The 16,595-nt window shown below is 36.7% G+C and overlaps 1 protein-coding gene across 3 annotated transcripts in view; it reads left to right on the top strand.

Moving 5' to 3' along the window:
- The window catches only part of SH3BGRL2 (SH3 domain binding glutamate rich protein like 2), a 96,783-nt gene that overhangs the window by 46,440 nt on the left and 33,748 nt on the right, over positions 1–16,595 (top strand). For all 3 annotated transcript variants that reach the window (XM_069066967.1, XM_069066966.1, XM_069066968.1), the window contains exon 2: positions 16,019–16,204. In XM_069066967.1, coding sequence (XP_068923068.1) covers positions 16,019–16,204 — 186 coding nt within the window. The remainder of the gene's footprint in view (positions 1–16,018; positions 16,205–16,595) is intronic.

Genomic DNA, 16,595 nt, shown 5'->3' with positions numbered 1-16,595 from the left:
GTCTTCTGAAAAGAGGCTTCTCCACTAGGCTGATCACAAGAAAGTTTATTGCCAGATGTTGAATGATTTTAATTATGACAATGAAACAGTCTTGCTAAGGCATGAAAGAAGTCTCAGTGTGCATAACTGGAGGGAATCCAAGACAAAAATGATAATGACAGATTTGGAGGAGAACTTAGAAACCGTAAAATCATAGCTCTTGAGCTAAAATGGACCTCATAAGCCATACAAAGCCCTTTATTTTACAGATAAGGAAACAGAAGCCCACAAAAATGAAGTTACCTATTACAGTTAACACAGGCAATATAGCTAACATTTGAACCCAGATCCTATCCTGTACAAACAACTTTTTGTTCAGTCATTTTTTAGTTGTGTATAGCTCTTTGACCTGTACAAATAGGGTTAAGTGACTTGTTCATAGTCACACAGCTAGTAAGTATCTGAGGCTGGATTTGAACTCAGGAAGATGAGTCTTCCTGACTCCAAGCCTGGTGCTTTGTCCACTGGGCCACCTAGATGCCCAATGGACCCTTTTGAAATATTAAAATGTTCTGTCCTGAGTCCTCTTCTTCCTCTATTCAGCCTCACTTGGTGATTTCATCAGCACCCATGGATTTAATTATCATCTCTATGCTAATGATTCTCAGATTTACCTGTCCTACCTTAACCTCTCTGCTGACCTCCAATAACAAAAAATTGAACAAGGTTTTGTAATTTTAAAAAATCTATAGTTACGACTTTTTGGAGGGCAGTTGGGGTTAAGTGACTTGCCCAAAGTCACAGGGCTAGTGTGTCAAGTGTCTTAGGTCGGATTTGAACTCAGGTCCTCCTGACTCTAGGGCTGGTGCTCTATTCCACTGCCCCATCTAGCTACTCCAAAAGTTATAACTTTTAAAATCTGGAAACCCTTCTGTTAGAAGATCAGTATTATATTTTAGTTGCACTTAAATTCATTAGGTATGCTGTACTCTAAAAGCAACTCAAGCAAAGAAAAAGCACCAAAATTCTTTAATCATAAAAATCTAATTTTTTTATAGGGCCTAAAAAGAGTATGGCATAGTGGATACAGAGCCAACAGTAAAGCAATAAAGATCTGGGTTCAATTGTAACCTCTGATTCATTCTGGCTATGTGACCCTGGGCAATTCTCTCAGCCTTTCCATACTCTAGGATGCTTTTAAGATCTTAAGTTCAGAGTATGTGCAGACCTGCATTGGTAGAGGAGGTTTCCTTATTAGAGATTTCCCTATACCAGTGAAATTACAGGTCCAGTCCCTATCCTTGCCCTCATAGGGCCTAAAAATCCAACAGTCCAAATGAAGCCTAGCATGCATATCACTGTTTTTTCTAAAATGCCCACACATTCTTGTGGCCCATCTTTATGTTGTCATCCCCACTGTTCCCATAGCCTGGTTTCTTGAAAGTCAAACTGTTTTGCTATTATCTTTGGCTAAATGACCTGGTATCTGCTTTCCAGCAAGATAAACTAGAAAAGAAACCAGACATAGTACTTGTGTGCTCTCTAGTGTTTTCCTATTTCAAGAACCCTAGAAAGTTAACAATTAACAAGAATTATAACTGTGGAGTAATTATGCATTTAAAAACTGAGTGGTTTTATATTTTGTGCATGTATTTCAAAGAGTGATCCATTTCAGGTTATTTTATCTGAGTATTTTAATGTCATTTGATGATGATGTTATATAAAACTGGTCAGTAGTTTATTCTTTAATGAAAAATTTACTGTCAGGGTGGCTAGGTGGTACAGTGAATAGAGCACTGGCCCTGGAGTCAGAAGGACCTGAGTTCAAATGCGTCCTCAAACACGACACACTTACTAGCCCTGTGACTTTGAGCAAGTCACTTAACCCCAATTGCCCTCCAAAAAGCAAAAAAAAAAAAATTTGCTGTCAGACATAAAATATAATTTACTATCAAAGTATGTGATTTTTAAGTTTTCTTATTACAGTCTTCTATTGTTCTTAACAAATAAGGAAGGATATCATTCAGTCTTTTTTCCCTTACAGTGATGCTGGATAGATGTGAGAACCTTTGAGTGAGACCAAAAAAATAACCTGTGAGGAGTTCAAGCCCTTGAATTTTTTTTTTGTTCTGTTTTTAAAGTTTGTTGTTGTTGCAATATATACCACTCAGCACTTTGTATTTGTATAGAACTAATGTTGTTAAAATAACATACAGCAGGGGGAGGGGAACCTGGGGCCTCTTAGGCAACATGTAGCCCTCTAGATCCTCAAGTACAGCTGTTTGACTGAATCCAAACTTCACAGAACAAATCCCCTTAATAAAAAGATTTGTTTATAAAACTTGGACTCAGAACACTGTACCCAAGGACCTAGAAGGACACATGTGGCCTCAAGACTGAAGGTTCCTCACCTGTGCCCTAGAATGATCCCATATCAGGTTATAAATAAAGAGAAAAATAGGGATCGTTATTCTCCCTTTGCAAATTAGGAAAAAGAGACCCTAGTTGTGATCCCAGATCAGAGGTGAAGCTGAAAATAGAATTTAATTTTCCCTAAAACCTAATCCAGTACTTTTTTTTTTTTTTACTGAACTAGATGACTTAGTCACTTCAAAGAGGTGTGGAAGGCTGGATTTTATGGGCCTCCATTGGTAATCTTGATATACTATAATGAGAAACTATAGGTTCTTTGTGCTCATGTGCTACCTAGTTTTGAGAGGGCCTTGTTTATCTTGTGGTCTTGCCATATCTGCTTCACCTTATGATAATGGAGTTAAGTCTCTCTGACTATTATTACTTGTGACTTTGGCTGAGTAACAATCTCCTTTGGCCTTGGTTTCCTCAAGTGTAAAATACCTATTCCTTCTAGCTTCCAGTTTCTTCTCTTCCCTCCCCCCCCCCACCCCATTCCTTGTATCTGTTTTGTATATACTTCTTTCTGTACATGCTGTCAATCAGTCAGCTACCATATTGTAGGAACCTACTGTGTGCTAACCTCAATTCAGTTTGAGGCCTTTGAGGCCAGAGATGGTTTTTGTCTTTGTTTCTCCAGCACCTAGCACAATGTCTGGCACATAGGAAGTCATACTGATTGATTGATTGAGGCAGTTGGTCTAGTTGACCTTTGGGGTTCCTTTCCAGCTCTAGATTTATGGTCCTATGAAATGATTTGAATTAAAGCCTCTCTTAGGTTGGGAAGGGATCCTGAATATTTATTCTAGTAGAGGAGATCACCTTTAATAACCTTTTTATTTTTATAATCCCGGAGGTACCTATAATATCATTAATAATACAACCAAAGTTGTTTGATGGAAATGCAATGAGACCCTTCCCCCCCCCGCCAAGATGTGATGCAAGTGGAGGGTAGGGAAGAATAGTTTTTCCAGTTATAAGAGTCATTATTCTTCATAGTGAGTGTAAAGCCCCTCATTGGTCCAAGTTACTTTCCATCATTAGTCATTGTTCTCTATGAGCCAGAAGCCAGAAAAAAAAAGATAGAGTATAATGAAAAGAGCTACTCCCCTTTAATTAGGTAATGAGTCTATAGGTCAAAAATGAGCAAGCTGTCTTAATCTTCATCATCTGTGATAATTTTGTCTTCTTCCATATGGTTCAGCATGATCTTCACTTAGGAACAAAAGCAGAACATTTCTCGAATCCCATTTGGTGCCTGCCTAGTGGCTCAGCTGGGAAAGAGATCTTTATTTTCATAGGTAGGAAGACAATTATGCAATGTAGAATTACTGGAGAGCTGGAGTTAGAGTCAGAAAAGACCTTGGTTTGAGGTTACCTTTGATAGTTACTACTTATATGGTCATGGGAAAATCACTTAACCTTCTGAACCTCAGTTTTCTCATTGGAAAAATGGAAATACTAATAGCTCTAGTACCTGCCTCATCACAGGTTTGTTATGAAGGTGAAATGAAGTAATTAATGTACATGAAACATTTTGTAAAACTTGAAATACTTTATAAATAGCATCTCTTAGGTTGTTTTAGCCATAGGTAGAAAAGATCTATCAAGGGTTAAGGTAGCTCACCTTATGAGATAAATCTCTATTGCTTAAATTGTCAGTATATTTAAAATTGCTAGGTTTATTCTTTCTGTAGACAATTCCTTCTTCCACTCCTGTGCCTAGATATTCTCCAGCAGCTTCTTGTCCATGTTATTATTATTCCATGTTATTCTCCAGCATAGGATGGGGAAATCTACTTGTGGCTGTGTTTGACTTACCTCCTGAGAATCCCTTGATTGGCCACTGAGCTAGAAACTGTCTCCTTTTAAAAGAGGAAATAGTTTTAGGATCGTTGCAGCCCTTGAGACAAGACATGTGGGAAGGACAGGAAGGACATCCTTGGGTGTCATGGTGATTATTCTTGTATGGTAGTCAAATGCAATGCTATCAGAACTGATAGAGTCATAAAGCCTTTCAAACTCAAAAGTCCACCTACCAAATGGAAGGAAACAGAAAAGAGGCAAAAGGAGCCAGGAATGCCACCTTGGGAGGCTCACCCTGTTAAAATCCTCTGGTTACTAACTAGGGCAGATCAATATGATTTCCCCTTTCAGTCTCTCTCACCCCTGGAAAAATTGTTCTTCCCTACCCTCCACTGGCATGACATCTTCGGGGGAAGGGGTCTCATTGCATTTCCGCCAAACAACTTTGGTTGTATTATTAATTATATTACAGATACCTCCTGGATTATAAATACCTGATGTATAAATACCTTATAAATGTCTTTTGTTTCCATTGTAACCAATCAATTAATCACTAAGCATTTATTAAGCAGTTACAACATGCCAGGCACCGTGTGTGCTACAAAGACAAAATAAAACAGTCCCTGCCCTCATGGAGCTAATCTAAATATATACACAGCCAATATAAAATAAATACAGGGTAATGTTTTAGAGAGAAGGCTGTAGCCTCTGGGGGGAATCAGGAAAGGCTGCCTATAAGAAGGTGGTGCTTGAGGCTAAGGATTTCAAGAGCCTGGGACAAGGAGTGAGGGAGTTGATTCCAGGCATAGGTGTCAGCGTGTGCAAAGGCATAAATGGAGTGCCCAGTAAAAAGAAAAGCATGATCAGTTTGGTTGAACCTTGGAGTTTGCCGAGGGAGGCAGTGTATAATGAGACTACAGGGTGTGAAGGACTCTAAATGCCAAACAGAGAAGTGCACATTTTATCTTAGAGGCGACAGGGAGTTTGTTGAGTGGGGCATGACATGGTCAGACCTGAGCTTTAGCAAAATCACTTTGGCAGTTAGAAGGAAGATGGATTAGAAAAGGCACAGACTTGTAAATTCTGTGCTTGTAGTGGTTGTGTCTTCTTTATCTTTATCTTCCCCAATAGAGTATTCTGCTTACTTAACATATGTTCAAAGCACCAGAGCCTCTCCAGGTAGCAACCAAAAGATACTGGACTGACACTACTACCCCTTAGTTACTGGTATGTCGACCTGTCCCCATTCCAACATCTCTTCCCTACAACCTTCTTTCTTCTTCCCCAAAGGGATTGTGCATACACTCTCTTGATTTCCTCTGCTCTTCTTAGTTAAAGTTCAGCTAATTCTGCTCCCAGCAATCTCTTTTGTACATGTACAAACACATCCTCTTTAACCCTATTCTTCTTCCTTACCCTTTCTTTCAAATTCATTCCACTTATTCTTCTTCCTTACCTTTTCTTTCAAATGCATTCCACTTAACCTCAGAAAATGCTTTCTTCTTGTTTTTCAATAATAAGTCAAAAAATAATTCTAATCATGGCTGGCAGGTATAAGAGGCCAAAGAAAAAGGAAACCATAAGTTTTGAAATGAAATTGGAACATTTTTCAAATGCTTTATTAACTTCTGATTTACATAATTCATTTCCACCAGATTTTGAGTTACAAATTTTCTCCCCGTTTTTTCCCCTACCCACCGCCCCAACATAGCAGTCCCACAGGATATCCCCTCCTCCAATCTGCTCTCTCCCATATTTTCTCCCATACCCCTTTAAAGTGAAATTGGAACAACATAAAGAACCAGTGCTATCAGTCTCTAAAGCCCTTGAAAGTTCTCAGAGCCCCCCTCAGGGTCTCCATGGAAGTCTGCCTCTCAGCTTACTTCTAACCAAAGCATTCAAAAATTGTTCCCCATTCAGTTTTATTCTTATGTTTGGCTTAATTCTTTGCAATGGTATAATTATTATCTTTTAAACATTTTCCATTGTAAATATGATTTCCATTGTGAAATGGGATTTTAAGGATTTTCTTGATATCCAGACCAGTGTTATATATAACATTGTTTCTGTGTGACTGTGATGTGAGTTCCTGAAAACTGATTTACAAATGAACATTTATAAGTTGGGGACCTACTTTTCTTAGATGTACATAGTAGTTTCTTTTTGGTGTTTATTGTTCTGGTACTGTAAATTTCTCCAACCACCAGGGATTAGAATGATCAACTCAACAGAAGTTTGTCAAGCACTCACCTATTATTATGACTAGCACCTAATAATAAATGCTTCTTTCCTTTTTTAAAAAAGTATAGTAAAAAAAATGCCATTTTGCCTTAGAAAAAGAGAGATGAGATATAATGGCTCCCTATTTCCTACAGAATAAAGTCTCAATTCTTTCACTATGTAGGTTTTCACATTTTGGATTCAATTTACCTTTGGTACTCAGCTCCCATTATCTTTAACCAGACTTAGCTATTTGTCCCTCAAATATGTCCTACCTATTCTGCTACTAAGCCTTTATCTGTGTTATTCCTTCCACTTAGAGTGCCCTTCTCTCCTCCATCCCCAGTCCCACTTTTCTAATTCTTTCCCATCCTTTAAGACCTAACTAAAATCCTTACTCCTCAAAAGGAAGAAATCTATCCTTGTTTTTGATCCAAAAGCCCTTTTGTAGTTTTAGAATTACATTTCTCCAGTCTACTTTGTATCAAAGTTATCTGTGTCTAGGACTTCAAGTACTCAAATATTTGTTAAATGAAAAATGTTGCTGGGAAGAGTGCTTTAAAAAAAAAACTGGTTTAATATTAGAGTTTTTTTTTTCTAAATTTTATCATGAGCTGTCAGTATTCTCTAATGTGTCTCAGAGAGACTGCATACGTACATAAATAAACAAGCACAGTTATGCCTAACTAAGCAAGTCAAAATTTGAAAATCAGAGTTTAACCAGAAAGATAATTAGGGAGTCCTTGTTTACTAGGAATGCTAGGATTCCTTTCCAGAATAAATTCTCTTAGCACTTTAAAAATAATGGATTTACAGAACTGACTTATTCTCATATTTTTGGGAATGCATCTTTCTGATAAAGTTATATGTATTTGCACATAACTTCAATGTGTGTGTATACAGGCATGTACATGGATGTATGAATTTAATTAACTTACTTTCATACTCTAGCTCCATGGTCTCATTACTGTAGTTACTCTCACTGAGACACACCATCTTACCCTTTGTGGTTCTTATTCACTACTTCCAGAAATCATCCATCTTAGATCTAAGAGGCCGCCTAGTTCAACCCTTTTTTTTTTTTAACTGGACCTGTCATTTCATTGGTTTGGAGCTCCCAAGGAAGCATTCCCCCCACAGTGCAGATACTATATCTTAAAATCCTTAAGAGTTGCCTGGGACACTGAGAGGTGATTAAGTGACTTGTACAGGGTCATATAGTCAGAAGTGGAAAATGAATCCATGTCTTCCAGACCCCAGGGTAAACTGTACCCACTCTCCTGAGCCAGCATTCATATCTAAACAAAATTCTCCTGTACAGAGTGCCTGACAAGGTACTCATTTAGCCATTACTTGAAGACCTCTAGTGAGGAAAACCTGTCCCATGGCATCACCATAATTTGATTAGCCCATTCCACTTTTTTAAGCTCCAATTAGTAAGCTTTTCCTTATATTAAGCCAAAGTTCTTCCCTCTGACACTTTTACCCATTGATTCTAATTCTACTTTCTGGAGCCAAATAAGACAAGTGTAATCTTCCTTCTAAATGACAGTTTTTCCGATAAATGCTTAAAGACAATTATCAATACTCTCTTCTCCCATGTCTTCTCTTCTCCAGACTAGTCACACCCTTTTCTTTCAATAGAATCTTATATCGTATGATCTTGAGGCCCTTGACTCCCTCACCATCATATGGACATTTTCTAGCTTAGTGATATTTTTACTAAACTGTGGTTCCTCCATTAGTGGTTCTTCAGCCTCCCTGGAAATCTTCTAGTTCTTTTGTTATTTTGGCATATCAATGTATGTACTCATTGCATGCTTTATAATCATTAATATATAAATAGTCAGTGTTCTCAACCAGGAAATTTAAATGGTATTAATCAAGGTAGCACAAAACTACTTTCTGAGTTTACTAAAGTAGTAGAACAAGAATCCTAAGTTTTAATCTTGAGAATTAAAAAAAAAATTTTTTGTCTTTATTAATTTGTTTTTTTTTTTTTACTTTTAGTTTACAAGATTCAGTTCCACAATCCCTTGAGTTTCAAATTTTCTCCCTCTCCTTCTCCTTCACATGGTGGCATGCAATCAAGTATAGGATCTGCAAATACTTTCACATTAGACATTAGTCAGGTTGTAAAGAAGGATTGTAACCAATGGAATGAACAATGGGAAAGAGAAAACAAAACCAAACAAATCTTGAAAATTTTTATTTAGCTTGGAATCCTTTAGGTTACCCCTAACTGATGACAAAATCTGAAGTGCTTCATGTTTCCTCCTACTCATTTTCTTGAGAAATAGCTATCTTGGCATAACCAGACACTAACTGTGTAATTTTGGTCATGTAACTTAACTTTGGGGGGACTGGGCAGAGGTTCTGTTCCTTCTTAATAAAATAAAGACATTTAGTTACATGATCTCTAAATTCCCTTCCTGTCCTGTAATCCTATAATTTTTTATAATTCTGCTAGGGCAGTTCTGATATCACATTGAGGATTTAAGGACTTCCTGTCTTATATCAGACCCCCTTCAAAGAATTCAGTTTCTGAATGCAAAGTATAATGGGTGGTTCCTTTATGTTCAGGTGTCAGCATGCTTTAACAGCTCTGTCAAGCCACTTTGTACCTTTCCATAAGACACAATTCCTCATTTAACCCATATTCAAACTAGGCAGATTCATTTCAAGGTGTATGCATTTCAGCAGGCACTTGGAACAATGCCTACCAGCATGACTAATCTTTCATTTTAGTAAAATAAACTTTTTAAACTTTCTTCTCTAATCTTGCCTTTTTGATGATTTTATTTCATCCTAATTTTCTTCTGTCTTATTTTTGTGGTTGTTTTAAACATTTCTTTTTCTTAATTAGTGAAAACAGAATAGATGCCATTAGCCTATCAGGTAATAAAATGTGAAGTTTGACTAAGAAGAGAGAGGTCACCTCACTTTTAAAGAGACATCTTACCTATTATTCTAAGTCCACTAGAAATATAAGGTTGTTCATTCCAGCCTTACCTCTGCTTCAGTTTCCCTCTTTTCCTTTAAAATGAAGTTCTGACATCATCTTCTGCCTGAAACCTTTCCTGATTCCTGTAATTGCTAGTATCCTCCCTTTCATAGTACCTTGTATTTTACTAAGTTTTACATTACTTAAGTGATAATGTTTTATCAGAAAATTCATTGCCCAGGTGGGTTTCATACCAGAAATGTAGGGCTGGTTCAGTATTAGGAAAACTGTAAGCATAATTAACCATATCATCAACAAAAATAATATGATTGTCTTAATGGATGCAGAAAAAAGCTTTTGACAAAACACAATTCCCATAAAAGCACTAGAAAGCATAGGACTCAATGGAACTTTTCTTAAAATAGATAAGTAATATTTATCTAAAACCAAGAGGAAGCATCATCTGTAATGAGGATAAACTAGAAGCCTTCCAAGTAAGATCCGGGGTGAAGTAATGATTTTCATTATCACCACTTTTATTCAGTATTGTACTAGAAATGTACTATAGCAATAACACAAGTTAAATAACACAAATAAAAGAAATCGAAGAAATAAAAATAGGCAGTGAGGAAACAAAACTATCATTCTTTGCAGATGATATGAGAGTATGCTTAGAGAACCTTAGAGAATCAACTAAAACTAGCTGAAATAGTGAATAGTTTTAGCAGAGTTGCAGGATATACAATAAACCCATAAATCATTAGTATTTCTATCTATATTGCCATCAAAATCTAGTAGGAAGAGATAGAGAAATTGCATTTTAAATAACTACAGACAATATAAAACACTTGGGAGCCTACCAGCTAAGACAAAACCAGTAATGATATGAACATGATTACAAAATACTTTTCTCACAAATAAAGACAGATCTAAACAACTGGAAAGATATTAATTGTTCATGGGCAAGACAGAGCCAATATAATAAAGATGACAATTCTCCATAAATTTATTTACTTATTTAGTGCTATACCAATCAAACTACCAAGGAATTATTTTATAGAGCTAGAAAAAAAAATCAAAATTCAACACTGAGAACAAAAAGATCAAGAATGTTAAGGTAATCAATAAACAAAATGTGAAACAAGGCAGTTTAGCAGCACCAGATTTCAGACTGTATTACAAGGTGGTAATCAAAACAATCTGGTACTGGTTAAGAAATAGAGTTGTGAATCAGTAGAATAGACTAAGTATATAATACTTAGTAGTAAATGACCATAATAATCTAGTGTTTGATAAATTCAAAGATTCAAGGTTTTGGGACAGGAACTCACTATTTGACAAAAATTTCTGGGGAAATTGGAAGGCAGTTTGGCAGAATCTTGGCATAGAGCAACATCTCACATTGTGCACCAAGATAATGTCAAAATGGGTACACGATTTAAATAAAAGATGATTTCATAAACAAATTAGGGGAGCATGGAAAATTTTGTCTCAAATTTGTGAATAAGGGAAGATTTTATGACCAAATGAGAAAGAGATGACCATAGAAAGTATAATGGGTAATTTTGACTGCATGAAATTAAAAGGATTTTGCACAAACAAAAGCAGTGTAGCCAAAATTAGAAGGAAAGCAGGAAACTAGGAAAAAGTTTTACCACGGGTTTCTATGATAAAGGCTTCATTTCTTTATTTAGGAAACTGAGTCAAATTTATAAAAATAAGAGCATTCCCTAATTTATAAGTGATCAAAGGATATGAGCAGGAAGTGTTCATAAGTAGAACTTACAGCTAACTATAGTCATATAAAAATGCTTTAAAATACTGTTGATTAGAGAAATGCAAATTAAAACAACTCTAACATGACGGAAAATGACAAATGCTGGGGGAGATGTGGAAAAGTAGCGACACTAATACAGTGTTAGTGGAGTTGGAAACTGGTCCAACCATTCTGGAGAACAATTTAGAACTATGTGCAAAGGACTATAAAATTGTGCATACCCTTTGACCCCTCAATACCACTACTAGGTCTGTATCCCAAAGAGATAAAAGAAGGAAAAGAACTTCTATGTGCAAAAATATTCCTAGCAGTTCTTTTTGTGATGGCAAAGAATTGGAAATTGATGAGATGTCCATCAGTTGGGGAATGGCTGAACAAGTTGGGGTAATGATTGTGCTATAAGAAATAACAAGCAGGATAGTTTCAGAAAAAAAAACCTTGAAAGACATATATAAATTGATGCAGAGTGAAATGAGCAGAACCAGATCATTGTACACAATAACAATATTATAATGATATTAATCAATATAATAAAATAAATTTAAAAAATAAAATAAAGTAACTGTGAAAGATTTAGCTATTCTGTCCACAGTTATTCTAAAGCCTTCATGCTGAAAAATGTTCTCTGCCTCCAGAGAGTTGATGAACTCTGAGTCTAGCTTAAAGTACAATGTTTTTCATTTTTTTTCTTGTTTCTTTGCAACATGACTAATCTAGGAATATGTTTTGCATGATTTCATAAGTATAAATGATACCATATTGCTTACTGCCCCAAACAGGTGGAGGAGGAGCCACAGGGTGAGGGAAAATTTTTTTAAATATAAAAATAAATAATAATTTTTTAAAAATTTGGTGCACTTGGGTGGCTAGGTGGCCCAGTGAATAGAGCACTGGCCCTGGAGACAGGAGGACCTGAGTTCAAATCTGGCCTCAGACACTTAACACTTAACTAGCTGTGTGACTTTGAGCAAGTCACTTAACCCCAATTGCCCCTCCGTGCACTTTCACATTTATCTTAAAAGGATTTTCTGTTTTCTAAGAACTTTCTTTGTCTTCCCTTCCCAATTCTTTAGACTACTAAGTACTTAAAAATATTTCAGTCATGAGAAAATTGGGCATAGATGTTCTTTACTGGAGTGTTTCAGTTGCATAAAGCTATGTAGTCCTGGATAAATATTGGTAGCATCACTGGTTTATAATAACTTATTCTGATGCCATTTTCAGTACCACTGAACATGAAACAAATTATATTCCACTAGACTATCTTGTCTGTCTTTGCTTAAGTCACTGGTTTGGAAACCAATCACAACATTCAACTTTCTTTATGTAAGGCACGTACCATCATTAGTAGCATGAGTATTTTAATATCTGTTTGTAAATGTGTTCTATTATTCCTGATTGTCAAAGGCTCATCTCCTTTTGAATTTATTGTAATCAATTGTGTGAGTGCTTGCTCCAGAATACAAGATGGGAGGTCTTTTAGAATGTTGCTTGATACTTCAGTATCAATGCCATAATTTTGATTGTCCGTGTAGAACAATCTGTTCATCAATTCAGTAGCAGTGGTCCATAAATTATAGTCGTATTCAATTGCCTGAACCTAAGAGAAATTTAATGATTTGCTCATGGTCTAACAGTTAGTGTCAGGCAGGATTTTAACCTATATTTTCTGGATTCCAATTCTAGTACCCAATTCACTATACGATGCCACTTCACTTTTATACTAGTCAAGCTATCTCAAAAAACTTTTTATCTGTTTCCTGAGCAATTTAGCTACTGTTAGAAATTCATTGTTCCATTTTTCTTGGCACCTCTCAGGAGTTTTCAGATTGCCTGTATCAGTGCAAAAGAACCCCAGCAATTCCAGACTACTTGATTGAATTAATCATTCCATAGTATAAACAAGACAGGACAAGCCATTAATCAATTTTAGAGCAACAAAATGCTTTGATCTTTGGATAAACACAAATGATGCTACACAGGAAACATTTTGTGATTGCCTGAGTCAGAAATACCTCTGGGCTTGTATACAAAACAACAGGCCAGTTGAGGAGACAAGCCAGACAAGGAGTCTCTAAGCCAGCAACAGTCCAGTCAGGAGGTGGGGGAACTCCAGTCAAGCCCCTGAGAGGGTATCTACAGGGGAGAGGAGAAAATCCGTGCCTATCTTCTTCCCCCAACCCCAGGCCATTGTATGGGTTTGAGAGATCCTGAGGTTCCATCAGAGAGGTTTGACCAGTGACCAGAGTCAGTAGCAGTGGCAACTGGAGAGGCAGTGGTAGAAAGATGTTGAATGACAGCCATCTGAGAACAGCAACAACTTCGGAAGTGAGAAGCCTCATGCACAAAAAAGGTTCAGCTGTGAACTCAACAGAGACAGCAACCCTTGCAGCCCAATAAAGAGGCACACACAAGGGGAATTTCATGAGAATTCTTTGAAGGGAGAAAAAGACTTTCAGTAAACAGGCACTTTTAAATTATCCTTTAGTCACAAGTCTTCTCTACATTTATGCTTGTACCATTGTTCCACCAAGGTCTACCCAAGGATCTTGTGTATATAGGGGGAGGTGTACCTCCAGTTTTTAGGAATGTTTTTGTATCTTCTTGCCAAACTTTCCTTAGTAAATATTCTTTTCTGAAAGCTAATTGATGCTACTAGTTGCAGATAAACAGGGAACACTGGTAGGAATTTGTGAAACTAGAAACCCAGCCCCTCCGGGTTACCCCTAGAACACTGATTAGTAGTAGTTATCTGATTCTCTGGGTACCCTAGACTACGCATATGGGTATAAACTAAAGGATGTGAGCCTGGTGGGGTTATTATGTAAAATTAAGTCATGTTCTTTATACATTGCTTAATGTTGACTTTAAATATTGTCTCTGCCCAAAATGTTTTAGTATATACTTTTAAATTTTAAAAGTGAACACACATTTTTAAGACCCTGTTAATAGGTAGATGGTTTTGGCCAAAGAGTACAGATGACACCTAGTGCCTAAGAAAGGTAATAGGAGACTAAAGGAACGAAAAGGGTTAATAATTTAATGAGACTTTGAGTTAGAGATTACATCCTCTCTTCTTTTAGAAGCAGAGTACATTTTTTTTTTCTGCTGTGAATTAATGAAAGAAAATATCTGTAAGAGTAACATGAGTGGTTGCTATGCTGTTTAGAAAAAAAAAAAAACCCTGATGATGAAAAAGTTCTTACCAGCTCCCACCCACTCCACCCCTCCCAACAGAGCACTGGAAGCATAGTGTGATGAAAAGAATTCTGGATTGAAGTCAGAAGGCCAGGACTTGAGTCCTAGCTCCCCTGTTTCTATAAAATCTGTGGGTCTTTTAAAAAAATCATTTAACTTCTGAGTTCTGTTTCCTCATAGTAAGCAGTACCCTCTCTGTCTTAAAGATTTGTAAGAACTGAATATAAAAGTACTTTGTAAATTATGTGTTATACTGGTGTTTTAAAAAATTTATCCTGATCATATTATCATTTTGTAATTAATCAGTAAATAAGCATTTATTAAAGTGCCTACTATGAGCCAGGCACTTTTTTGGGCACTAGGAATACAAAAACAAAACTAGCTTTCTATTCTGATGAAGAAAATAGCACATAACATATATAAGTATATACAAAATATATAGTTAGTTTGAGGGGGGCATTAATAGCTGGGGAGAGGTCAAGAGAGATTTCATGTAAAAAATGGCACTTAAAAGGAGAGTTTATAGAAACTAGGGCTCCTAAGAAGTAAAATTTGAGGATAGAAGGCATTACAGGTAGAGGGGCATAGAGGACAGCTTGTTCAAAAGCATGAAGGTGGGAAATAGAATGCCATAAGGGAGGGACAATAAGTGGACCATTTTGGCTGGAATGTAGCATCTCTAAAGGGGAATAATAAGTAATATTCCTAGAGAAGAAGGCTGGAGCCATATTGTGAAGCTCTTTAAGAGCCAAACATAAGAGTTTGCATCTTATCTTAGAGATAATAGGGAGCTACTTGAATTTCTTTGTGCTCAGGAATGATGTAATCAATCAGATCTAGGTTTTAGGACTCTTGGGAGTTTTTTGTGGAGGATGAACTAGAGAAAGGAGTCTTGAGGCAAGGAGATCAATCAGAGGCTATTGTAGTAGTAAAGGCAAGAAATGATGAGCATCTGAACCTGGGTGGTGACTGAATAGAGAGAAGGGGATACATTAGAAATTTTGTGAAGTTAGAATCAATGTTTGGATATTGGGGGAAAGGGGAGGGCAAGGGAGAGTGAAAAGGAAACGATGATTCCAAGGTTGCTTCAAAACTATTTGGCAACTACAAGGATGGTATTGTCTTTGACAGAAATACTGAAATTGAGACTTTTCATAATAACAAATAACCATATATCCCTCTATGTGAGACTGGATTTGGACCTGAATTCATTTGCAGATTAAAAAATGAATATAGGGGCGGCTAGGTGGCTCAGTGAATAGAGCACTGGCCCTGTAGTCAGGAGGACCTGAGTTCTAATCCGGCCTCAGACACTTAACACTTACTAGCCATGTGACCTTGGACAAGTAATTTAGCCCCAATTGCCCTGCCCTCCCCCCTCCAAAAAGAAAAAAAAATTTAAATGAATGATACTTCTTTCAAGGAACCTTAAAATATATCTCAGAAAATATTGGAGTTTAGTGGGAGCCAGTTGAAAAACAGCTATTCTCGGGCTTACTTCAGACTTCCCTTCAGTCTGCATTGCATATTACCAGCCTAACTCAGTAATTCTTTGCACAACTCATCCCAAGAAGTTAAATTCTGTTCATTTTGAATGAAATTCAAAAGGTCTCCCTCAAACAAAAAAAAGAAATCCCTTTCCTGTTTCAATTTCCTCTCATTTGCTTCTCTTTTCTCTCTAGATTAAGAAGAAACAGCAAGATGTAGTTCGTTTTCTAGAAGCCAACAAAATAGAATTTGAGGAGGTAGACATCACAATGTCGGAGGAGCAAAGACAGTGGATGTACAAGAACATTCCTCCAGAAAAAAAACCAGCTCAGGGCAATCCAACACCACCACAGATATTCAACGGAGATCGATACTGTGGTGTAAGTAACCAGAATGGTATATTATAAAACCTAGATACATATGTATGTTGATTTCTATATGTATATACTATATCTGTGTATTTCTATCCATATTATATGATATATAGCACATGCAAAATATTTTATATAATATATATGCAGATATTATGTCTATCTATGTGATTTGAACAGGACACGTTATTTCATTGACCAGCACTCCATCCACTCTACTGGCTTGGCTCTTCTCTGTGTACAGGCAGATGGATGGAAGGATGGATAAATGGTTAGACATAGATAGCCTGACAGACAGACAGATATAGATAGACAGAAAGACAGCCTGATAGATAAATATAGATAGATGGGTAGATGGATGGATGGATGGATGGATGGATGGATGGATGGATGGATGGAT

Source organism: Petaurus breviceps, unplaced genomic scaffold, assembly GCF_028583685.1.
Source record: "Petaurus breviceps papuanus isolate PSGF00001 unplaced genomic scaffold, PetGlider_PUasm1.0 90734, whole genome shotgun sequence".
NCBI classification, from domain to species: domain Eukaryota; kingdom Metazoa; phylum Chordata; class Mammalia; order Diprotodontia; family Petauridae; genus Petaurus; species Petaurus breviceps.
Note: the sequence above shows the minus strand (reverse complement) of the source record. Positions and strands in the feature narration are given on the sequence as shown.